The sequence below is a fragment of the Heterostelium album genome, assembly GCF_000004825.1.
Source record: "Heterostelium album PN500 unplaced genomic scaffold PPL_contig15, whole genome shotgun sequence".
Taxonomy (NCBI): Eukaryota; Evosea; class Eumycetozoa; order Acytosteliales; family Acytosteliaceae; genus Heterostelium; species Heterostelium album.
Window position 1 is genome coordinate 231,981 of NW_008805092.1, and position 24,839 is coordinate 256,819.

Consider the following 24,839-nt stretch of genomic DNA (forward strand, 5'->3'; position numbering starts at 1 on the left):
AAAACCAGTATTTATGTACTGGTAAAATATATCATCCTTTTTTTAATTGATAAAATTAAAATGTCATCACACCAAACAATAAATAATAAACTCATTAATAATTAAATCATATTCAAAACTGACAATCAAACAGATATACTACTTGATACTGACTATACTTTGTTAAATATAATTTAAAATATTTTTGGGCTGATACGGAAATACATCCTCACGTTACTCGGTAATGACTAAGTTTCCCCGCTACCGGAACGTATATAATAAAACTGATGTCCTAAGAGCCCATGGGGCAATACATTGACACCAACTCGTGAGGAGGTGATAAAAAACACCTCCTTAGTGCAATGGACCTAAAAAAAAAAAAAAAAAAAAAACCTTTTGACTCTTCATCTCCTACAATCGACTGTCCACTATTTTGTTTACCATTTCCTTTTTTTATTTGTGCAAAATATATAGAGATATTCTATTTTAATTTTATTGTTACTTTGATTAAACTTTTCTTAATTTTTTTTTGTATTTTTATTTTTAATTTGTTATATATTCTATTCAGTGTTGTGAATTGTCATTTTATGTTCAGATGGTACCCGGGTTGTTAATGATTTCTTTTTAACGATATATACTATAACTGCTACGATGATTGCTGCACCAACAACAGAAACGACAACTGCAACAGGTATTACCCATTTTCTGTTGGATGGTCCGATTTCTTCTGGACTGCAATCAAGTGGTGGCATAGTTGGTTTGTTGTAAACAATAAAGTTGGGATCAATGACAACCTGATTCGAAAAGATTGGAATATTTAGGGTGAGGTACAGACTTGTGTAGTTGTCTGGTGTAACCAATCCATTGATTTCACTAACGGTCTGAATATTGAGAAGTTGATAGATTCCATTATCTATTACCAAACGCTGAGAGAATGATCCAGTCAACACGGCATAGGGAGAATCGATTTGGAATGATTTCAACGAACGTGTATTATTGTTGCTATTGAGCAGTGGTTGAGGAGTGGTCGATTGACATTGATAATCTTGAGCGGTTGGATAATAGGTTTGATAGATCAACTCTAGGTTGTTTAGAGGACTGGCGAATGTCCAGTTGCCGATAGTCAAACAATGTGATGAACTATCAACTGGATTCCAAAGGTTCTGACCAACAAATGTTATCATTGTTTGTTCCACCCATTGTTTGTAGCTCAGCGAAACAGTTAGATTCGACAATGAATCGGTTCCAGTTGTCAATTTCTCGATATATTGAGTTGTTGTGTTTGAAACTGCAGGTGTCCATGTTAGATCTTGAAGTTTAACTAGTTTCACTGTTGTTCCTGAGGGTGTCTGTTCTCTCAATGCAGCAAGAGAGACATGATACTGTGGCGATTCATAGTGGAGTGTTAATATCAATCCATTGTCTGTTGTGTTTACCAATGTTGTAGTTGGTCTAACAGTTGTTGATGTCGCAACATTACAGAGTGAACCTGAATATCCTACATCACAATGACACAATCCTGATACACATTGACCATGACCATTGCAATTATCTTGACAACTATCTACAAAGTATGTGAAAATTGAATTTTGAACGGAAAAGGATGCTGCCAATACTTCAATTGCTAGAGGAGTGTTGTCCACTTGCTGCACATCCGATGCGAAATAGCATGAAAGTAGAGTTGGCGAAATGAATTGTGCTGGACATTTTGTGCCTCCAACACTAACATATACAGGTTCATAGAAATCTGTTCCACTCACTGTTATGTTGCTTGCAATGAGATAGTATGATTGTGTAGTTGATAGGATGACCGGTCCCAACGAAGAGTATCTTCCAATACCAGACATACCGTTAATGGTTAAATTAAGATTGATATCGTTAAATGAAGACTTTCCGATTGCACATATAATAGATTCTCCTTCGATTGGTGAGCTAACAAACAAACAATGTACATCTTCAACACTGATGGAAATATTAGTTTTATCACCATTCATATCTATGACATTGAGATATCTTCCGCTGATTGTAATATCTCCTCCGTAAGGTGATATCGATGTACAGTTTGTAATGATTGGTGTGAGTTTCAAGAGTGATGTTTGAGATTGTTGAGTGTTGACAGTGATTGATATCATGCCATTCTTGGTGTTACGGTTTAGCGTTGCAACAACAAGCTGGTGTGAAACCGAAAGTATATTGAAACCAGTGGAAAAGGTTACTCCAGTTGTTGTATTTCCAAAATTAGTTCCGGTAACAGAAATTGTATCTGTATCTTGAGTGATGGAGGTGATCGATGGTGGATTATAATTTAGGAGTATAGAGTTACTGGATCTACTATCAATGGTAATTACCAATATGTGATTGACACCTGAATTCTCTGGCGCGGTACAATAGACATTGTTATGATCGTTCGCCCAGGAAATAGATTGACATGGTACACCATCGATGGTGATTGAAGCAACGGTTGGTTGTCCATCTGCTGCCAATCCATTCAAATAGTTTCCAGTGATATTAACAATTGATCCTTGAGTATCGGACTTGGTTACAGAGATCAACTGTGGATACAGTGATGCTTGAATTCCATTGGAAACACGTTCGTCGATAGTGACAACAACCAATCCATTGAGAGAGGTATTCAATGCTTGGAATTCAATTCGCGTATTATCAACAAGTGTAAATTCACTTATTACATCGGTTCCCAATGTTATATTAACTTGATTTGGATCGGATCCAAAGTTGATTCCATTTACTACAATGTAGTTGCTGTTTGAAACTGTTATATTCTGAATGGACGGTGCACCATAGCTAAAGTCTATTTGTGATGGCTTTCCATCGATTGTCACAGTTACTGGAATATTCTTTCCAGCGCCAGAAGGTGCATTGCATGTTATATAGCTATAGTGTACATCGTTGGCGAGGAATGATGGAGAATCACATTCTTTTGCACCAGGGAATGTAACACTGAGCGATGTAGCTGTACCATCTTGTCTGAATCCATTGAGATAGTAACCGGAAATTGTAATGAGACCACCTGTAGTTGCAACCGATGAAATTGAATTGAGTACTGGTGTGAGTGTTATTGTCAGGTTATTGGAACGTTGACCATTGATATCCAAATAGAATTCGCCGGATTGCGAAAATGCCGGAATAGTTGTGGTTATATAGCTATCGAATGCATTGGTCGATGTCGATTGTAAATCACCGATTTGGAACCAAGCTACATTTGCAACCAAACCTAAATTGGTTCCATTAACGAGTGCTACCAAACCATTTTGTGTAATACTATCAATGGTTGGTGGAATATAAGCATAGTCCCAATAGTTGGAAAGAGTTGAATCGATTTGGACTGTGATTTGACTTGATACTCCTGAACCCGATGGTGCAATGCATGTCAACTCTGTAAATGAATTTATTTGGACATTCGTACAGCTTTGACCTTCGACATCGACAACAACTTCAGTAGCGTTGCCATCGAATCTTGCGGAAGTGAAATGTTGTCCAGTTAAAACAATGGATCCACCGGCTGTTGCAACTAAACTACTTGATTCAATCCATGGCATTAGAGAGTATGGCTGTAGATTCGATAACTGTTGGTCAACAACCAATGAAATTTCACCATTTAAAGCATTGGATGGTAGAAGTACCAATATATTTTGTTCGGCTGGACTGCCAGATAGATCGGTGGTTTCAACCACTTGATATCCACCCTGACATGGAACGTTGGCAGTTATCAACGATTGGCTACTGGCAAAATCAACACCATATACCTGTGCATGTGTTCCATTCATTGTGATTCTTGTTATGGTTGGTGGCAAATAGGAAATGAAAATGTCATCGCTGTCAGTACCTATCGTTACTTCTAGTGTATGATTAACTCCACTTCCCGATTGAGCATCACATGTCACTGCCGTATTATTTCCAGGTTGAATCGCTGGATTCTCGCAAGCTATTTTATCAATGGTAATGGAAAGAGCCAGTGGATCACCATTAATATTTACAGAATTGAAAAAGTAACCATTGATCAAGATATTGGTTCCGTTGGTTGGCAAGGCGGAAACTGATACTATGGTTGGACTGAGTGTGAAATCGAAATCCGGACTTGTTTGACCACTTACAGTAACTGAAATCTTTCCATTCAGTGTATCCAGTGGGATTGGAACAACAATGGAATTACGTAGTGGATTGATACCGGTGGCTGGCACTGAGTTACCGTTGAAATGTACGGTGACAGCTGTGAAGTCGGTGGAGAAGTTGGAACCTGCAATGGTTGCAACCAAATGATTTTGAATGAATGAAGAGATGACCGGTGGATAGTATGAGAATGTATTGAGAGTATTCGATTGGATTCCATCGATAACAACCTGCACTGGAAGATTGTATCCGGTTCCTGCTGGCGCTGTACAATAGATGTAGGTAAACTGTGTGTCGGCACCGAATGATAGGTCATTGCATGGCTTATTTCCAAGAAGAACTTGTGGGTTGGTTGAAGTAGAGTTGCTTCTCAAGTCATTGAGATAAGCTCCTTTGATGGTAATCAATCCACCTGTAACAGGAACAACCGGTTCAATCGAGATGATTGACGGGGTGAAAAGATATTCAAAGGAATTGGAAACGGAACCTCCAACTTGTATAGCGATTGGACCGTTCTTAAAGACAACTGGCAGTGTTATATTTATTTGTTCACTACCATCGAGAGCTGTTCCAAGTGCGGCTGTATTTAGATTCTGTGGAACTTGCATTCCAGATTGACCAGAGTTTTGTCCAAAGTTATGTCCGTTCACAATTAGCGTGTTTCCAAATTGTGAGATTCCAGTGATAACAGGTGATTGATAGGAGAAGTAGAAAGAGTTGGTTTGTATTTGACTGCCAACAAAGATGTTGGAAGCGTAGTTGGCACCGACACCCGCAGCCACTTGGCAAGTTATTTGAGTGTGATTGTTGGTGATGGTAATGGTTGAACATGGAGTTGCACCGAATGCAATAGTAATGATATCTACTCTGTTTCCAAGATTTAGACCATCGATCACAACAAGACCACCGCTAGTTGGTGGCTTTGAAATACCTGTGATATAGGGTGGATAGTATCCAATGCTTGGTGCAGTCACCGAGATGATAGACTCAAACAACAAAACGGCAGCTTTAGATGATCCGAAACCTGGTGGAATGAGAATGCTAAGTGCATTCGGACTGGCAGTTATCGTTGTGTCAATTGTCACCGCTCCAATCACCAAAGTACGTGTTGTATATTTAAATCCAGATCCACTTGGCATAGCCAAATTCAGAGTACCACCCGATGTATTAAATAAACGAATAGTTAAATCGGCTGGAGCAATCGTTGGATTAATACCGGAATATACTAAATTACAATAGTTTCCAACAGTACTCGATGTAGTACCAGCATATTTCATTGGTGACAGGAAATTGAAATTATATAATTGATTCAATGTAATTGGTACAGTTGCTCCAAAACTTCCAACCTGAAATAATTATAATTGTTAATACATAGAATTGTATAAATAAATGATAAAGCTATTATTAACTTACAGGTGGACCTGGACAATAAACTGATTTCGTACTATCACAAAACTTGGTGCTATTGACAATGATGGTTGAGTCAAATGGACCACCATTATTCTTCATTAGAACATTGTTTCCATTGCCGATGGCCGATACATGATAGGTTGTACAGACTGTACTGAATGAAATGACACTAGTCAAAAGATTAAGTTGAGCTAAAGATCCAGGTATACCCATATACACTTTATAAGAATCGATTGTATATGCCGCTTGAAATAAAGTTACACTCATCAAATAAGTATTAAAAGATGGTACAATTCCAATCATTCTCATTGAACTTTTATCATCTAAAAATAGATAAACAAATTAATAAATAAATGTTTCAATTGCTAAATAACAATTAGGTTAAATACATACATATCGAAACTTGATAGGTTGATAATCTTTCACCTCCATTACTTTGTCTGATTTGTAGAGGGAATAGTGGTGCTACAAAGTTGGTTGGTAATTGGCAAACAAAATCTGTGTGTGGCTGAAGGAACTTTAGATTCTGACAAGTATAGGAAGATGTTCCAACCTGTAACTGAATCGTTGATTCCACTGCTCCAAAGTTATTTCCAACCACTGTCACCAAGGCTGAAGCACTCATCGCATTTGGATAAACAGCTTGGAACCAAGGTGCTAAAAGAAAGATTATATTGGAATTTAAATTAGTTTCTAAACTATTAATAGGATATACAAATTTACATACATTGATATTTATAATTTTGATTGGAATACGATTTAACTTGATCGGTAATGGTTAGGTTGAATGCACCGGAACCTGGAGGAATGACAACTACCATTGAATCGGTTGACTTTGAGTTGATGGTGATTGGAATAGCTGCTCCACCTCCTGAGAGTGGTTTCATTGAGAGCGAAATAGCTGACATGTCGAATGCGGTCAGTCCACTAATGGTTACTACACCGCCGGATGTTGGCGCAGGCGGGATAAACGGTTCGTTGGCTGGTGCGTATTCAATGAGGAAATAGGTGGCACTCGTGGCGAGAAGTTGGTCGTTGGTTAGACCGTTGCCAGTGGGATCGTAGTAGACTGCGTTCGCCAGCGAATTGGAGTCAGGACGGCCAACAATGAAATTACAATACATCGTGCACTGGCCGCTCAGCGAATAGTACAGTGTCTGGCCTTGTTCGGGACCAGTGAAAAACTGAAATTGGTCGACGATTGCCGACACTCGCTGGATACCGACCCAAAACTTTTTGGACATATCGAGATTCTGGATGATGAACTGCCACTCTTCGGTGGTGGTGACAGTGGCAATGTATGAAACATAGCCGGCAACTGGTGGTGTCAAGCCATTCGCCCAAACACGAGCTGCAATCAAACTGTTTGGAAATGTACCTGGTGCAACCAACTCATAGTAATGTCCATTTGTTTTATATATCGGTGAAACAGGTGCTCCTTTTACAACTACTACAATAAAAAGTATAAATAATGATATTGAAAATAAATATTTATACATCATTGTGTTATTTATAAAATATTATATACAATTAAATATAAACAAATAAATAAATACATTAACTTAAAAATAAACTTTTTCAATTTTAAATTTTACTTAGGATCAAATAAATGATGGAATGGAATATCAAGCAAATAGTTGTTAAAAATATCTGTTTTTGAAAAACACCAACAATGACAATTTAAGCGGAATGTATTAAAATCAAATCAAAAATGAAATGGAGGAGATAGTCAGATTAATTAAATAGATCAAAAAAATTGAGTGAGTGAACCCGATGCGGGTTTATTAATCTTTTTTTTCTTTTTTTACATTTTTTTTTGGTTGATGATGATGTTGAAGAGTGTGTTAGATCCGTGATTGATTTCTTGATGATGGTTGGTTGGTTTTTGGTTTGGTTTTATTTGATTCATATCCTTTATTTTCAGTTAATGGCAATGTTCAACATAGCAGTGACGACTACAAAAAAAAAACCATGATATTTTGATTGATTTGTTTTATTTTTTAAAAGTAAGGTAAATGCGATTTACAATGGATTGAAAATAAAATTCTGGGTGATGGTCTGAGGGGTGGAGCGTGCTTGCCCCGATAATAATAGAAATTTTATAAAATTTATCCATTAAATTGGGTGTTGAGATTTTTTTTTTTTGATTAATCAAAGTGTAAAAACCGTTACATTTTTTGTAAACATTATTTTTTATTTATTTATAATACTAAATTGACAATTTTACAGAAAGTTGGAACATATATTGAAGAATTCTTTTAAAACATTGCCAAAACAAAAAAAAAAAAAGATTATTAGATATTTTGACATAAAAATTTGCTAATCAATCACCGATATATAAGACCAAACAAAAAACAATGATTATCAATGTATAAAAATAGAATAAAACATATTTATCGATGTGATTTGTTTGTTGATGTTAACTTTTTTTTTTATGTGCCTATTCTCCATCGTTTAGAAATAATCAAGATTTGGAAATACACTGATAAAAATTAGATTTGTGCCAATATGGTACAAGTCGGTCAATAAAAACTCCAATAAAAAAATTGAAAAATTTAAAAAAAAAATTTTTATTTTTTTATTTTTTTTGTTTTTCAAATACACTCAGCTCTTAGTGGAGAAGGGTCACTACAAAATTCATAAAATTTTTTTTCTTTTGTCATTTCTGAAAAAATATGAAATTATTAATGGGTGAAAAGAAATCCAAATTCAAGTTGTTCTACTGTGAAAGATGTATTAAAAATTTTAGTTGGACTAATTAAATTTAAATGGACTTTTTTTTTTTAAATGTACCAGTTCTTTAATTTAATACATCTAATGTATGTAAATTACTATATTTAGTAAATTTTCTTCGAGTTCCACATGTTAACTTGTATTAGTGTCTATCGATGTATTAATTTACTTTTAAATGTATTAGTTAATATTAAAATGTACCAGATTAAAGAAATTTCCCAAATATTAATAAAAATTAATATATGATATTGTGAACTTAATTTGTAACCTAGATATTTTTTAAAAATTAAGATTTACTTTCCATATCGTCTTCTGTAATGTGATTCTATAGCACAGGGAAAATATATTAGATTCCTATAAAAATGTTATTATAATCTATTCGATAAGATATCTTGTTGTTTCAAATTTAAGTTTTGAATTTTTAAGTTATTTTTAATTTATTTCAATTCTCTAAAAATGAAAATAAAAGCTAATAATAATATTATAAGTGATAAGGTACTTAAGGCTGAAAGCTTAATGAAAAACTATAAAGATACTCTTTTAGCTCTAAGCATTCAAAAATTAGTAGAAGCTTTTCCGAAATGCGGAAAAGCTGAACTATCAAAAGCAAAAAAAATAGTTCAAGCAGAACAAGGTAAATAAAATATTTATGTATTTTGAATAGTTTAAAATAACTAAAAGTTATTATTTCAGTGCTTGTAGCTAATGGATATGATACAAATGATCATCAAGAGGATGATGATGAAGCAGAAGAAGAAGAAAGTGAAGCAGAAGAAGAGGATCCAGTTGTTTCTAAGAAGAAGAAGAAAGCAAAACACCATCACAATGAAAGTGATGTCTTATCAAGCTGCGCAGATATTAGTGGAAGAAATGTATTCGATCACAACATTATAGCAAGGGAAAATAATGTTTACCTAATTACTCGGAAGATACATTGCACAGTCAATGTCAACTTTGAAAGTTCTAAGGGTGGAAGGCTTATCTACACTTTTGAAACGGATACGGTTCTTAGCTCTGACCATACTTGTATGACCAATCTATTAAAAGTAGATCCTGAACACAAGGATATGCAATGGTTCAAGAAAAAAGTATATCCCATTACCATCGATTTCACTCTTCCAGATGGTACCGAAAAAGACAAAGAAAAAATAGAGTACATTAAGGATGATAAATATCATATATGGAAATTCCCAAGAAGAAACATTTTGATGGACACAAAATTCAAAATGATAACTGAATAAAAAACAATTTTTTCAATCTAATCCTTTTTTTAAAATTTTTTTATTTTTATTTTTCATTTTTTTTCATTTTTTTATTTTTTTACTTGTACCAACTTGGTACATTCCCATTGTCTGTGATTGTTGTTGATTCATTGAATTGATTGTTGTATTTATGAATGATATCTAATAATATTGATGTCGAATCATTGGGAGTGTTGTTTGAGAAGTTCGTCAATATTGAATAGATCAAGATGTTCATTGAATAATGTTTGATTATTATGATTGATGAATGATTGTAATGATGAACTTGTTGTTATTGATTCCATTATTGTTGTTGTTGAATATAATGATGTGGTATCATCAGTTACTGATTTATCAGGAAGAATCCTTGACACAATCTGTTTGGAAAAAAAAAAACAAAAGTGAATAACCTTATAAGGTTATTTTAAAAATCAACTATCGATGGTTGATTTTTTTTTTCAAATATTTTTAGTCTTTTTTTTTAAACTATCTATTTGTACTTATATAATAAATAAAGGAACATGTATAAATTGATTATCTTTTTTGCAACAGTTTTCATACCTTTGTTGTCGTATTCTGAGTAAATAAACAAAGTAAATTAACTTTGCTCTTTTCATCAAAAAAATTTCATCTTCAAAAAAAAAAAAAAATAAAAAAATTTGATTATTATAAATTAAAGTGTGAAAAGGTGGTTAGCTTTTAAGCGACTTTTGAATGATATCCTATCTAATTTAATATTTATACACAGAATACTTTAACCATTTTTTATTTATTTATATATATTTTTAAAAAAGAATAGAAAAGAAAAAGATAAATATAGTATTAAGAAATGAAAGAAGAATTTGCAAAATTCTTATTATCTAAAGGTTACTATTTAACAGCTTTAGAGTTTCACCAGGAGTTGTTGGAGGGTGACGGAACTGAACTGCCTGCACTCAAAGAGTACTTCCAATCATTGACAACATCAACTCAAGATCCATTAAGAATAATTAAAGGTAAATAAAAATATCACTATTAGATAGTTAATATTCTATAATTATAATACTCATCTCATTCATTTGATCTCAAATGTATCATATCATAAATAGAGAGAAAGAAACAACAGGGAATAGTATCGAATGAATCCGATAAATCTAAAGATGAAAAGATATCGTTGTTGGAATATGAGCTGAGACAATCAAGAGAAGATATCATTCAATTGAAAGAACAATTGAAATCAAGATTAAATTCAAGTACAACTATTAATAATAATAGTGTTGATAATAATAATAATAATAATAGTAGTAGTAATGGAAGTAATAGTAATGTAGAACAACAGCAACAAACTAGTAGTAGTAGTAGTAATAGTAGTAATAGTAATATAGATAGTAAGAAACAATTGGATAGTGTATCGAAAGAAAAGATTAAATCACATGAAAAGAAGATTTTGAATTATCTGTTTAGAAAGTACTTGTCTGCCAATGGCTATCCACTGACATCGGTTACTTTCTCAGAGGAGAGCGAAGATAGCGCTAGAAATTGGTCGGATCTTCAATTGAATCAACCGGAACCACCTTCTCTCTTGACGATCTATCGCTATTTCTTTGAGAATGGTGATTCCGGTGTGCAGGGCGTCCTCACCAAAACGATGGGTGAGATTGCAAAGCTCAAGAAGGAGTTGGCCGACAACGAAGGTCACTGGCGAAACATTCAGAAGGAGAAAGAACAACTCCATCTGAAACTAAAGGAATCGAATATAATCATTGAACAGCTAAAGAAGAATCAACTATCGGGCAGTAGTGCTGTCGGAATGTTGACGACCTCTACATCCAGTTCAACAACATCAACAACAACCACCACGACAACCACAAGTATAACATCGCCAAACACTCAATTACAGCAACAGCAACATCGTAAATCATTGGAGATGAATGCAAGCGATGTATCGGTGATGAGAAATACGTTTAGATCGATGGTCGACAAGCGTAGACAGACCGTTGCCTTCCAGATTGTCTCGAACGACGACGAGTCGGAAGCAAGCATGAGAATCGCCGACGAAGTCGAACAGCTGCGTTCACACGATTCCGACCAGCTAGGAAAGATCGTCAAGGTGATAGCTAGTTCACTGCCACACATTCTCCCGGGAGTCTTGTTGAATAAGCGTGAGGAGTTGATCCCGCTGATCTTGGTCGTCATTTCCAATCATCCCGATGAAACGACGCGATTCGCTCTCACCAAGCTACTGTTCAACCTGATAAAGAAACCCAATGAATTCCAGCGACATGCCATCATGAAGGGCTGTATGGCGCTGGCATCGATTGTCGGTCCGCAACGTACAGAGACCGAGATTCTCTCGCAGTGCTGGGAGCAGCTCACAGAGAAGCATCCGGAGCGACGTGTCTTGGTTGCCGATTCCTGTGGATCGCTCGCTCAGTTTGCCAGTCCCGATCTCCGGCTGTCGTTGATCTTGTCGATTCTCCAGCAGCTCGGACAAGACAAGTCGGCACTCGTCCGTATTGCCGTCGCCAAGAACTTCTCACTTCTCATCAACTTTTTCGATGGCACCGACAAGTACAACCAAGTGGAAGAGTCATTCAAAGCACTGATCTACGATACCGAAGCAGAGGTATCACTCGCCACCAGAGTATACTTCCTTCCCTCACTTGCCAACTGGACAGATCTCTTGGAATCACTGAACTCCAAACTAACAAACCTGTTATTAACAGAGATGTATTCACTTGTTCATGTAAGTAGTAATTATAAGAAATTTCAATTAATTGTAACCAAGACTAACAAGACAATATTATAATAGAGATATACAAATCAAAAAGAAGAATTCAAGATTCCGGAACAAGATATATTAAAGTTGGAACAAATATTAGCATGCTTTATGGATTTAGTACCGAGAATACATCAATCTCTTATCTCATCATCTCCATTAATATCTGTATGTATACATATTTTGTTGATATCTATTTTACACTTATTAACAATATGTAATATTATTATAGGAAAAAGAAGCAAAGAATATTGAAAATGAATATGACAGACAAGAAGCAATCTATCAATATCAAATGAATGAGAATAAATCGAAATTGAATCAACAGAATGGCCATGGTGTCGATGCCAATGGTTCGTTAAATGGTGGCGAGGGTAGCAGTAGTTCAAGTGGTAGAGCTTCTACTGCCTCATCAGAGTCTACAGCATCATCGTCATCGTCGTCAACTGGAGCAGTTACAAATTCATCCAATAGAATATCGATACTCGGTAAATCAGAAACAGCTAGATTACACGCACAGTTTGAACAATATCTGATGTCGTTGGTCAACAACGATGTATCTTCACCCAACTGGAAATCGCTGGAGTGGATCTCAACGGATTTCATCAACAAACTCCTAAACATCCTCTATTGCATACCAATGAGAAACACTCGTCTCATCTCATTGTTTGCCAAAGCACTCAATGTTTTCTGCACGGTATTCGGTCAAGTATTCACCAAGAGAGTCGTAAAGAGTGCATTCTACAAAGAATTCCAAAAGGATTCAAGAGGAAGTAAGTAGTTATAACATAATAATAATAATAACAAACTTTAAATTAATTATTTTTTTAACAATATAAAATTAAATAGATGAAGCACCAGTAAAGAAATATAGATTGGTACCAATATTCGCAGCTGGAGTATTACATTCATTGGAATCATCGGAACTAAATACATTCCTCAGTGACATTGTTGTACAGATTTCAATGGAAGAGAGAGGATGGGATCACAGCAACTTCCCAGCACTCGTAAAATCTATGGAGTTACTCTGTAACAATGATTTCGACAAGAAGAAAGACGTTGGACAGATCCTATCAAACTTGACTGCCAACCCATCAAACCAAGTTAGATCATGTATTTTAAATCTTTATAAAGTTATTGTAAGTTAATTGATAATATAATCTATCTATCTATCTATCAATTATTAATAATTAATTATATATATTTTTAGATACCAGTATTCAGTCCACAACAAATATCAAATACTATTGTACCTTCTTTGATTACTATGAGTACAGATCCCGATAGAACCGTTAGAATGGTGTGTATCGGTGCATTATCGATCGTTCTTTCACAGCTAAGCGAAGACAATGCTATCGAAAAGATTGCAATTGCTTTCGAGAAGATCTTGGATGACAAGAATCACAATTTGGAAGTAGAATTTGTACAATCTATCACTAAAATAATACCAACTGTTAAACCAAGATATAGAGATTCATGTAAGTAATTTTATTACACAAGTTGTAATCATCACTAATGTTTATTACTATTTAGTTTTCCTACCAAAGATTGTTGAGTATGTAAGAAGAAACAATCATAATCCATCGAATGAAAATAGAAGAGAGATGTCACAGTGTCTGTTTGATTCACTGAGAGCATTCATGTCAGTCACTAATTTACCGAAGGAATTGATTCAAGAACAAATTCATCCGGCACTAAAGTTGTTGTTGCACGACGCTCAACTACACGATCCATCGTTCAAGTCAATGGTGATATCGATGATCAACGACTTGGAGTCTGCAGTCAAAGAGGATCTGAGAGGACACATCAAGAAGAACAGTAGTAATCAAAAGCCACAATCGACAAGTCCACTCGATAAAGTACAAAACATATCAATTGGATTACCAAATTGGGGATGGAAAAAAGATCCATCAAAATAAACTATTATATTAATTAATGTCTATTTCAAATTGAATATTATAGACTTTGTTTTCTTGTCTGTCGATCTCTGACATGTAAACATTGTTTTGTTGATCTACTATGATGATTGATGTTGTTCTTGTACCGTAGGTTCTACCAGCAATTGTTATTTCATCGACGTAGATTGACGATAGTTTATGCTCGATCTCTTTTGGATATATGTTGGTAAGTGATTCATATGATTTCTCATTGTCAGCCATCAGTTTAAACAATGTTTCATAGCTATGTTTATCTGGTATTCCATTTGGTATTAATTCATTCAATTTTAACTCTTTCAAAAGATGTAATCCTCTAGAAACTGTAATATTAAGTCAAAGTTAGAATGTAAAGTATCAATGATACGATAGAATATATATTTTTAAATTTACCTTTTGGCCATTTATGATCAATAAAACCATTGGAAATACCATAGAGTACACCTTTCTTTAGCTCAATGATGTCGTTACTGATGTCATTGGTTGCACTATTACAGAGATACAGACAAACTCCAGTGTTAACATCGCCAACAAACACATTGAACGGACCATATTGATCAATCTCTTCTTTCAACTTTGTAAGGTATTGTTGTGGAGTTTCACCTGATAACAAATAGTCCTCAATAACGGAACCTCTGCTCTTGGGATAGATTGGTTCTACTATATTTCTTTTTTCGAAAAATAGATAAAAAACAGGATATCATTCAGCTTGCTGTTGATAGCTAATGTTACTTTGTTTCAAATGATTATATCTATAACAAAACACACTTTATGGATCTATAGTTTAATACAACTGCAAATTGACCTTTTGTATTGATACCTAACCAAGAACCACCTTGTTTAAGATCTCTACCACCATATATCTTTATATTATTATTATTATTATTATTATTACTATTGTTATAATCATTATTTAACACCCATGCAGAAAGAGGTTCTGTGGGTCTGTCAAAAAATTCATCTCTATTATTCAACAAAAGAAACGGTAAACTATCTTTATTCTCTCCTAATATAAAAAAAGTAATACACATTATTGATCAACCGATATCTAATTATTATAAATAAATATTTATTTACTATTTAATTGCTAAAAAACAAATTAACTTTTATTTTTTTAAATTCTCGTTATATCTGATTTTCATTTACATCCATTTACGTACGAGTAATAATTAAGTATAATAATATTATGCAAAGTTTCTTTAATCTTTATTAGTAAACAGTTGAAGCAATATTTATTAATATTGTTTGTTTTCGACTAAATAATACATTTATTTTTATTAATAATTATTAAAGGAAGGAGATTGTTTGTTTGAGATCTATAGATTATGATACATATAATGATGTTTATTTAGTTTCATCATCTACCATTTTCAATTTGATTGTTTGTTTAGAGTATTTTCTAGAGGTTTCTCTCATTTTACTCTTGTTGGTAAGGTTGAACATTAGGAATCTTATTTTCTCTTTCTTCTTATAGTAGAGAACGACTGCTACTATTGTCGCTATCATTATGGCACCGACTACACTTACTATGATGGCAATCATCATAGTCTTTGATGGTCTGGCTTTAGAACTGCCGCCGTTGCATCCTTGGCCACTGTTATCTTCACCAGTGTTTAATAGTACAGAAAAGTCTGGATCGACTACACACTCCGTACAATACGGTATGCTAATACCTATGACTGTATCGGTGTAGTTATCGTTGTTTGAAATGATCTCGTTGATCGCTGTCACCGGTGTCTTGTCGGCCAAACCAACCGAGAGGAACCGACCGTAGAACGAACGATCGTTGATAGTCAACTTGATGAATTTGATATTGGATTTGTCGTCGGTTCCAATGTCTTGTTTCGGCGCGGTAGATTCGCAGCCAGTTGGCGGTGCCATCATCGCAATCTGAGTGACCATAACAACTCTTAGATGGTTGAGTCGGTCAGAGTAATTCCAATTGCTAACTTCTATGCTGAGTTTGAGTGTATTGGCTGGATACATCGTTGTTTCACCGGCAAACTCTACGGTTCTGTCAGATGTCGAATGGTCGATCAATGCTCGCACAGCATGAGTCGCACCAGGATTCTGGTTGGCAAGAAGATACTGATGAGTTGTTAGATTTTGTTTGACATCGACATTGTAATTCCATTGTGTTGTATTGATTTCATTTACAACCATCTCTTGAGAGTTCAACTCTTGTATGGCGATGATATTGAACTTAAATCCAAGACCTTCTTTTGTAACTATGGTTGGTGCAGGTTGTTTTTCATTGGGTGTGATCTTGACACCAGTATCAATCGCTGACTCACAATAGTAACCATTGAAATTTCTGTAACATTGACATCTACCAGATACACATTGCCCATTTCCATTACATTTTGAATCGGTTCCACAATCATCAAGAGGTGGAACAACAACTTTATCTTTAAATTAAAGAAAAAGTTACTAAATGTTTGGATAATGGTAAAGAAATAATTCTACTTACTAACTGTTAAATTAACACCTGCTGTATAACCATTGGCTGAAACCAGCATGTCCAATGAAGCATATTTAATTGGACCTTTAATTGTACAAATATAAACCGTAGAATTAATAGAAACAAAAGTACAACTAAAGGTGTCTGATGAATTTCCTTTGGCCAGAGCAGAAACTTGATATGGATTCTGACCAAAGTTACCTTCAATATCAACATTTCCTCCATTACTTGTTATATTACTAATTGATTTAATTTTAAATTCTAATAAGATATAATTAAATGATTAATAAAATATTTAATAATAAGTTTTTTAATCTAGATGTAGTGACATACCAAAAGCTGAATAAAGTGTTAACGTTACAATTTCAGTGGAAATTTCTATTAATACTGGCTCAGTAGTAGAACTTTGCAGAGTAATATCAATTGTTGTTTCATTCCGACTGTAAGAAGGAGTTGCACCATTCGCTTTAACTACGTAATTCCATTCACCAGATGGAAAAGTACCATGTACTGTAATTTTTGTCTCACTTCCACTAGGAAAAGATTGAGCGTAATTTGCAACAGCTATAATTAAATTGTTAATAAAATTAAAACAAAATTGTTTTTTTTTTTTTGAATAATTAATAAAGTCTTACTTTCTGATCCCCATTTAATGCTGAATTGTGATTGGAATTGGCTGCTAAATGTTATTACAGTACTACCGTATGGTGTTGGATAGGTGTATCGAAATTGTTTATTCGGAATGACAACACTAAGCTTATCGCTAGGAACAACATCCAACCCATATCCAAGATTGGTTCCAAAAATATCAAAATCTAAAATCAAAAGTTAATAGAGTATTTAAAAAATTATTATTATTATTCTTACAATTTAATGATTTATTTACTGTATAGGTAAGACTATTTAAAGAAATATCTAATTATTAAAAATAATTAGAGTTAGTTTTGATATTATAAAGATTAAAAATTAAATTTCAATAACATACTACAAATAAAACCAGGTTGTGGAGGTGGTATTTGCGATGGTAATGTACTATTGGTTTGACTCCAATAGCAATAAAAACAGTCAGGTACTGTAGCAGGTGAAAGTGTTACATTCTTTAAAGTTAAAATGGTATTACAATACGATGGATAAAGTTGGGTGGTGACACTTGGAGTGCCAAATATAGCTATTGATTTTGGTTGAACAACACCAATATCTCCAAGTACACCAGATAAATTATCATCATCGATCAAACTATAATTAAGAGAGTTTATATGTTAATAGTATCTAACGTAGAATGTTATTTTTAAGCTTACATTGTGCCACCAGAAGAATTTTTAAACCATGATTGGATTGGAAGTAAAGTATTGACGTTCTTTAAAGATCTTATTTTAAGAATAAAAAATTGTTAAAATTAAAAAATTAAAAAATAAAGAAAATGAATATTTGTCTTACAAATTAATAAGATTTGATACTTTTGAAATCTGAGAATTGGTTGAATTTTCTATTTTCCTAAGGAATCGTAAATTGTTAGTATTAATTAAATTTTTTAATCGCTAGCGGGAACTGTAACAATATAAATATGACATACAAAGTGTTCAACTTGGGAAATACACTGAAATCGGTAATTGAAAATTCACAATTTCCTAAAGTACTGTTTAATTTAAAATATTTGTTAGCAATTATTAATTAGAATGAAAATACAATATTACATTATTGACAAGTTGGAATTCCAAGGTGACTGGAAATTAGCATAAATATTGCTCAAAGTTCTACCAAAAATAAAAATAAAAATATATATTAATATGTTTAGTTTTCATTCAATCACTTTCAATTTAACTCACAAGTATAAAAGTGATGGAAATTGGTTAGCAAGGAAATTATTTGAAACCATTGGAGTACTGATATCTTTGGTAGTAATCTTACTAAATTGTTTTTTTAATTAATATTAATTAATATATGAAAATAAAATTGTTTTTGCTTACACTTCTGTTATAGGAGATACTAGAGTTGTATCAAAATTTAAATAGCAATTTGGATCGAATTTAATTTGATTGAAATAAAATGATCTCATTGGTGATCTGAATATTGAATTTGATACATTCGATTTAATAAGATTATTATTTAAAGTTCTAAAAGAAATTAAAAAAAGATTAATAAAATATAAAATAAAAAATAATATAATAATTAAAAAAAATACATTGTGTTTAGATTAATAAAATTTGGGAATTTGTTTGGGATATAAACATCTAATCCATTTAGACCGATATTATTAAGCAATTTGTTTTCACTGTTATCTAGCAGCGACAATAGATTGTATGTTGGATTCTTTACTTTGGTAGAGCCAAACAAAATGTACTTAAGATTTGTAAAAACCAATTGATTTATTACATCTGGTTCTCCATGATCTGTAAAAGTATATGAATCATCAATAAATCTATTAAAATAATATTTTAATTAGTTATGATAACTACTATTATTAGAATAATTATGATTATTTATACATTTGCGTAATATATTCTTGAGAAGTTGTAGTATTGACTTGACAGGTTAGCTTTAAAGTATTTGAAACTGTAAAGTCGGAGCACAAATTCTGACTTAAAACATCAAAAGACAATCCATACTAAATAGATGTTAAAAAAACAAAAAAAAAAAGTGTAAGTTGAAAAAAATAAAATTTTTGAACATGCTCATCACGATCGAATATTTAGATTCTTACCTGTTTGATCATCCATCTGTATGAATTCACTTGATTATATAATGTTATATTAGTAAATGAAATAATGATATTGTGATACTATTTAAACTTACAATCATTGTCGTTTAAAACTGCGTTTATAGTCGGTAAGTCTAGAATAGCAATAACAACTACAAAGAACAAACTACATAATGTAAGAAAACGATTATTATTTTTTAATAACATTACTAATAGTTTATTAGTACAACAATTTTATATTGTGTTTGATTTGATTTTAGCAAAAAACAACAAACAAGTGTTTAAAATTGACATCTAGGTAACATTGATCAATTTATTTAGAGGTCTATACTAAATCAACATTATCAAAATGTAGACGATTCATTAATCATCATTTCTATTAATATTTTTAAAATGATCTTTGATTTTGTGTTTTTGGGGTGTTTCGGAGTCAGTTTTTATATTAATTTTAACAAGGTACAAACGTGAGGCATGTAGTTTCTTGTTGTGGTTTACCAGCCAAATAAAAAAAACAAACTAATCTTTTTTTTTTTAGGCTTTTTTTTTGATTTTTTAACAATCTGAACATCATAGGTAAACAAACTCGTATCAACTTGTGGGTAAATCTACGTCAAAAGGTTTTTATTATGATAATCAAACACAATAATCAACCCAATTTTGTATCTTTCATTAGATATTTAAAATTCAATTGTTGTTGCCTTAATTTGTTTATGTTTGATCTAATAATTGGTGAAAAAATAAAAGATGTTTGTCTCGATGTTAATGCTAACCAATCATAGAATTCTTTTCTTTATTAGTGGTGGTGGTCTAATCTCAAATGTTGTTGTACCCATATTAATATAGTTCTTCAACAATACTTAAGATAGAATACTCACACCACCACACTTGTAGTTTATGTTGGTTGACCCACTCAACATTTGTAAAGTTAAAGCATCTTTTATTTAGCTATCAACTTTAGCCTTAATTAATATTGTACTACAAACATTAAAATCTTCTGTCTGACTACGAAAGATTTATTTAGTGTCATTAAATTGTATTAACTTGCTACTCATCATTTTTGATTCTTCTACGATTGCAACAACGAGAACACCTCCAACACTTGCAATCGTAGCAATCCACCAGGTTTTCGATTTCTTTTCGTTGCCATCGGAGCAAGAGCTTGGTGTAGAAGTATCAGCACTGAGAAATCAGGATCTATCAAACATTGGTCGCAATAAGGTATGTTCATACCAACGAACGCCGCTCCACTTGTTGTCATCTATCACTTCGTTGGTGATAACAGTTTTTTTTTTGGTTATTATTTATTTTTAAACTTTGCATTGCGATAATGTGTGGATGATCATCATAAATCACAACAAAAAGATAAAGTTTGGTTTCATCGTTTTCATTTTAAACCTGGTGGTGGTGTATTTATTATATTAATTATATTATTGTTGTTGATATGATGCTATCTAACTATTTATGGTAATGTTGATATTTTATCGATTGAAGTTAGGAGACCTGATATGTTTTGTAAGGTTTCAACACCTCTGAGTAGATTCTTGATGTTGGTATCGGCGTCTGCTGCCGCTTGGTTGAGTAGATTCGAAACGATGCGACCTTTCTCACGGGCATCGCGTAGTCTGTAGCGAAGTTCCTGTGAGTCAACGGATGCACCCGATTGCTTGAGTGCGTGGTTCTCTTGACGTAGTTGTTCGACCTGTTGCTCGGCTTTGAGTGCACGCTTCTTTGTCTCTGAGAGATTGGCTTCGACGCTTGCAATCATAGACTCCATCATCTCTGTCTCCTTGACTTCCTTCAGCTTGTACTGCTCTATCGTTCGTTCTGCACTCTGCAGCTTCAACTCCAACTGCTCCTTCTCCGTGGTCAAATTGCCTTGTTTTGTCTTCATCTGTTTGATATAAACTTTAAATTGTTTGTTTTCAAGTTGTAGTTTCTCCAGTTGCATTTTTAACATTTCCATTTCATTGATATTACTACTACTATTACTACTATTATTATTGGTTGGTAAAACTGTAGATGTTGTTAATGGTGTTGGTATTGCTGCAGGTGAAAGTGTTGGTATGGTTGTTGATGGAGTTGTAGTTGCTGAATTTATTGTGGAAGTTGTAGTCGGTAGATTTAAAGAAGATGGTAGATTCAGGGAAGTTGAAGCTAATGGTAAAGGTGGTGGTAAAGTTACAGGTTGTTGTTTGTTATTGTTAGAGGTATGCGTAGATGTTGTTGAAGAAGTTGCTGTTTGTTGGTTAATAGGTGTCAGACTATCGTCATCGATGATAACTCCATCCAGCTTGATATCTCCTTCAAACAGCTGACCAAGTCTTTTTGATGTTGATTGTGCTGTTGCAGGTGAAGATGCTATCGCCGATGTTGGTATTGCTGATATTGAAGACGATGAATGTGAATGTGAATGTGATTGATTATTTACAGATAAGTTGTTTGTAGGTTTGTTTGATGACGACGATGATGTTGTTGTTGATGATGATGATGATGAAGGTGAAGGTATTGGTAATGCGCTGCTTATATTATTAATCTTTGTAGTTTGTGGTGGTGGTATAACTGGTAATGATGACTTTATAACTTCATCGTCATCGTCGTCGTCATCGGATTCATCATTATCATCATCTTCATCTTCGTCTTCATCATCACTATCAAATAGATTCTCTACTACTTTCTTATTACTTCTGCTACTACTGCTATTGTTATTGTTGTTATTGGTTGTGAAAACAGGTAATTGTTGATCACCTGTAGGTGGTAGTGTTGGTGGTGGTACTACAGCAGCATTGTCCTCTTTAACATAATTAAAGAATGAAAATGGATTCTTCTTTGACATTGCAATCAAACTCGATCTTCTACACTACAATTGCAGTCTCTAATAGTCAGTTATTATAAAGAAGTAATAAATAAATAAATAAATAAATATTAAAATAAATGATTGAAAATTTTTAAAAAAATCAAAAATCATTTATCAGTTTTTGGAGAATAAAAACAATTCTTTTGAAATTTCGTCTTTTTAATGAATGCATTCATTAATAGGAATAGGAATGTAAAAGAGATAATTCATTTAATCAAGGTGTAGAGAAATTATGTGTTTTGTTAGTTTGTTTTTGTTTACTTATTTTTGATTTCAAATCAATCAGATTTCATAATAGTATAGTAATAACACACAGGAAATTTATTCTTAGATAGCTGCAGTTTGTTTTAGTCTTGAGAATACTAGTAGTATTGGACATTTCACATTCAGGTGCATCAGGCCTAAAGAACAGTGAATTTATTATAAATCCACTTATAAAGTCAATCAAATCAATCATTCATATTAAATGGATAGCATGTTTATCATTTATCATATCTATTCTTCATTATTATTATTTGAGCAAAACAATTCAATGGATAGGAATTACTTGGTAGATGAATTTCAAACCTGATTTCGTATTTTCTTTTGAGTAATTTCATAATTTATTCTATTCTATTAAAAATAATATTATTTAATAATACCCAACATTTATAATTACCTTTCAATTTTTGATAAGTCTATGTAATTGCGCTCGAATCAAATAAAATTAAAATAAACACAAGTGTTTTACTTAATATAGTACCTTGTTTTTGTTTATTTGACCAAATTTCTTTTTTTTTTTTTTGTATTAATAAAGAAATAATTGAATTTTGTATTTTTTTTACTTATACTATTTATCAGTTCTCACACACACTCACACCACTAAAAATCTCTATATCATATGTGTGTTGGTATCTAATTGTGTTTGTGTTGTTTTGTTTTTGTTTAATAAAACAGATACAAATTTTAATTTTTACTATTTACTACAATTTACCAAGATTTTATTTCATTCAAACAAAACAACAACATCTTTATCAACAAAATGATTGATTGATTGATTGATTAATCAATGTTGTTTCTTTCCTGACTTTAAACTACAAACCAAAAACAAGCACATTGTTTTGTTCTACATTTAAAAATTACTAGTAATAATATCAAACTTTTTATTATTGATAAGATTACCACATACAACAACAATTGTTATTTAATTATTCCTTTCCACATTTCGCTCCTCATACCTTCAATATCAACAAAAACAAATACCAACCCAACTGTTCTGTTTAATTATATATTGATTGTGTTTGATAGAATTGAATGTGATGTTTGTTCTTACATACACTTTCTCTCTTATTATTATTATTATTATTATTGTTTAAATCAACAAAAATAATAACAACAACATCATCATCATCATCATCATCACTTCTAAAAATATATTTAAAAATAATAATAATAAAACTAAACTATTTTATTATTCAATTTTATATATAATATATATCTTCAAAATTAATTTACTAAATACTTAGTCTTTTTTTTGCAAAAGCATTTCATCTTAACTTTTTTTTTACCCCCCCTTCAATCACCAAATTAATTATTTGAAATACCATCCCTTTTTATTTTTTTGTTTTTCTATTTTTTTCTTTGCAACCAAAACAAATTACCCCCTTTTTATTAATTATTATTTATAAATAATTTATTGTTCTCTATTTCGTAACACTAGATATCATTCATATTAAATCAATCATTAGAATAACTTATGATATAAATAAACAAATATATGAACTTTAAATTGTACATTAATATTTTTAATAAAAATAGTTAAAGATAAATTTAGATAGAAGGAAATATAAAGAAACAGAATCAAAATATTATTATCTATATAAACATTCATATTTAAAGAGAATAGATTATCTTGGAATTTGGTAGTTTGTCAACATAGCAACAACAACAACCACCAAAGTGGAAATCCAAATCCAAAACGAAATCGAAATCGAAATAGAAATACAAATTCATAGCAAATGATGAAAAATAAAAAGATATACAATTTTTGGAATAATTTAGGTGGAAATGGTGGAAGTCCGCAGTCGGGTAATTCACCGAACAACGGATCACCTGTAAACTCTAGAAATTCCAAACATCAAAACGATTCAGAAAACCAGGATGCCAGCAGCGGAGGTTCTGGAAATGGCAGTGGAGGTGGTAGCAGCAGTAATCAGGTATTCAATGTACATTTGAACGAGTTGTTCAAGCGATTCAATAGAATCAATGAGGACGATCTCGTGCCAAACATTGCATATCACATCACCACGAATATCAGAGAGTTGGGTGGATTGACCACTGAGGGTATCTTTCGAGTGCCCGGAGCGAACACCGACATCCAACACCTGAAAAAACTGTACAACGAAGGCAAAATACATTCACGCAATGAACTGGCCACGCAATACCCCGACATTCATACACAAGCATCACTCCTAAAGCTATTCATAAGAGAACTACCGGATCCACTCCTTACATTTGCACTCTATGAATCTTTTGTTAAATCACACAATGGTAGTTAGTTAGTTTAAAACTGTTTATTTAGTTAGTTTGATTGTTTATATTCTAATTTTATGATAAAATCAATCAATCTATGTATATATTTAGAATCTAAAGATAAATTAGGTA

The 24,839-nt window shown here is 32.7% G+C and overlaps 8 protein-coding genes across 8 annotated transcripts; 3 read left to right on the forward strand and 5 right to left on the reverse strand.

Moving 5' to 3' along the window:
• Positions 1 to 539: 539 nt before the first annotated feature.
• Positions 540 to 8,180, reverse strand: PPL_06292 (uncharacterized protein; the record flags this gene model as incomplete). Its single annotated transcript, XM_020577152.1, has 5 exons — positions 540 to 5,453; positions 5,521 to 5,840; positions 5,911 to 6,174; positions 6,245 to 6,967; positions 8,120 to 8,180. The coding sequence occupies 5 exons, from the start codon at positions 8,178 to 8,180 to the stop codon at positions 540 to 542; spliced, it is 6,282 nt and encodes a 2,093-aa protein (XP_020432826.1).
• A 526-nt stretch (positions 8,181 to 8,706) lies between these two features.
• PPL_06293 (uncharacterized protein) lies at positions 8,707 to 9,491 on the forward strand (the record flags this gene model as incomplete). The annotated part of the gene is made up of 2 exons (XM_020577153.1): positions 8,707 to 8,884; positions 8,944 to 9,491. 2 exons carry the CDS (start codon positions 8,707 to 8,709, stop codon positions 9,489 to 9,491), a joined length of 726 nt encoding a protein of 241 aa, XP_020432827.1.
• A 182-nt stretch (positions 9,492 to 9,673) lies between these two features.
• Positions 9,674 to 10,253, reverse strand: PPL_06294 (uncharacterized protein; the record flags this gene model as incomplete). Its single annotated transcript, XM_020577154.1, has 2 exons — positions 9,674 to 9,868; positions 10,236 to 10,253. 2 exons carry the CDS (start codon positions 10,251 to 10,253, stop codon positions 9,674 to 9,676), a joined length of 213 nt encoding a protein of 70 aa, XP_020432828.1.
• A 67-nt stretch (positions 10,254 to 10,320) lies between these two features.
• PPL_06295 (uncharacterized protein) lies at positions 10,321 to 14,071 on the forward strand (the record flags this gene model as incomplete). The annotated part of the gene is made up of 8 exons (XM_020577155.1): positions 10,321 to 10,486; positions 10,580 to 12,216; positions 12,283 to 12,417; positions 12,482 to 13,022; positions 13,099 to 13,388; positions 13,460 to 13,727; positions 13,783 to 13,804; positions 13,927 to 14,071. 8 exons carry the CDS (start codon positions 10,321 to 10,323, stop codon positions 14,069 to 14,071), a joined length of 3,204 nt encoding a protein of 1,067 aa, XP_020432829.1.
• A 106-nt stretch (positions 14,072 to 14,177) lies between these two features.
• On the reverse strand, positions 14,178 to 19,443 carry PPL_06296 (uncharacterized protein; the record flags this gene model as incomplete). The annotated part of the gene is made up of 17 exons (XM_020577156.1): positions 14,178 to 14,506; positions 14,577 to 14,851; positions 14,952 to 15,146; positions 15,340 to 15,380; positions 15,549 to 16,591; positions 16,654 to 16,905; positions 16,978 to 17,208; positions 17,280 to 17,459; positions 17,512 to 17,559; positions 17,630 to 17,880; positions 17,943 to 18,011; positions 18,218 to 18,280; positions 18,339 to 18,398; positions 18,612 to 18,758; positions 18,827 to 19,063; positions 19,131 to 19,249; positions 19,438 to 19,443. 17 exons carry the CDS (start codon positions 19,441 to 19,443, stop codon positions 14,178 to 14,180), a joined length of 3,546 nt encoding a protein of 1,181 aa, XP_020432830.1.
• Positions 19,444 to 20,355: 912 nt separating this feature from the next.
• Positions 20,356 to 20,730, reverse strand: PPL_06297 (uncharacterized protein; the record flags this gene model as incomplete). The annotated part of the gene is made up of 2 exons (XM_020577157.1): positions 20,356 to 20,521; positions 20,696 to 20,730. The coding sequence occupies 2 exons, from the start codon at positions 20,728 to 20,730 to the stop codon at positions 20,356 to 20,358; spliced, it is 201 nt and encodes a 66-aa protein (XP_020432831.1).
• A 71-nt stretch (positions 20,731 to 20,801) lies between these two features.
• Positions 20,802 to 22,175, reverse strand: PPL_06298 (uncharacterized protein; the record flags this gene model as incomplete). The annotated part of the gene is made up of 2 exons (XM_020577158.1): positions 20,802 to 21,133; positions 21,320 to 22,175. The coding sequence occupies 2 exons, from the start codon at positions 22,173 to 22,175 to the stop codon at positions 20,802 to 20,804; spliced, it is 1,188 nt and encodes a 395-aa protein (XP_020432832.1).
• Positions 22,176 to 24,196: 2,021 nt separating this feature from the next.
• On the forward strand, positions 24,197 to 24,733 carry PPL_06299 (uncharacterized protein; the record flags this gene model as incomplete). Its single annotated transcript, XM_020577159.1, has 2 exons — positions 24,197 to 24,518; positions 24,639 to 24,733. The coding sequence occupies 2 exons, from the start codon at positions 24,197 to 24,199 to the stop codon at positions 24,731 to 24,733; spliced, it is 417 nt and encodes a 138-aa protein (XP_020432833.1).
• Positions 24,734 to 24,839: the final 106 nt, after the last annotated feature.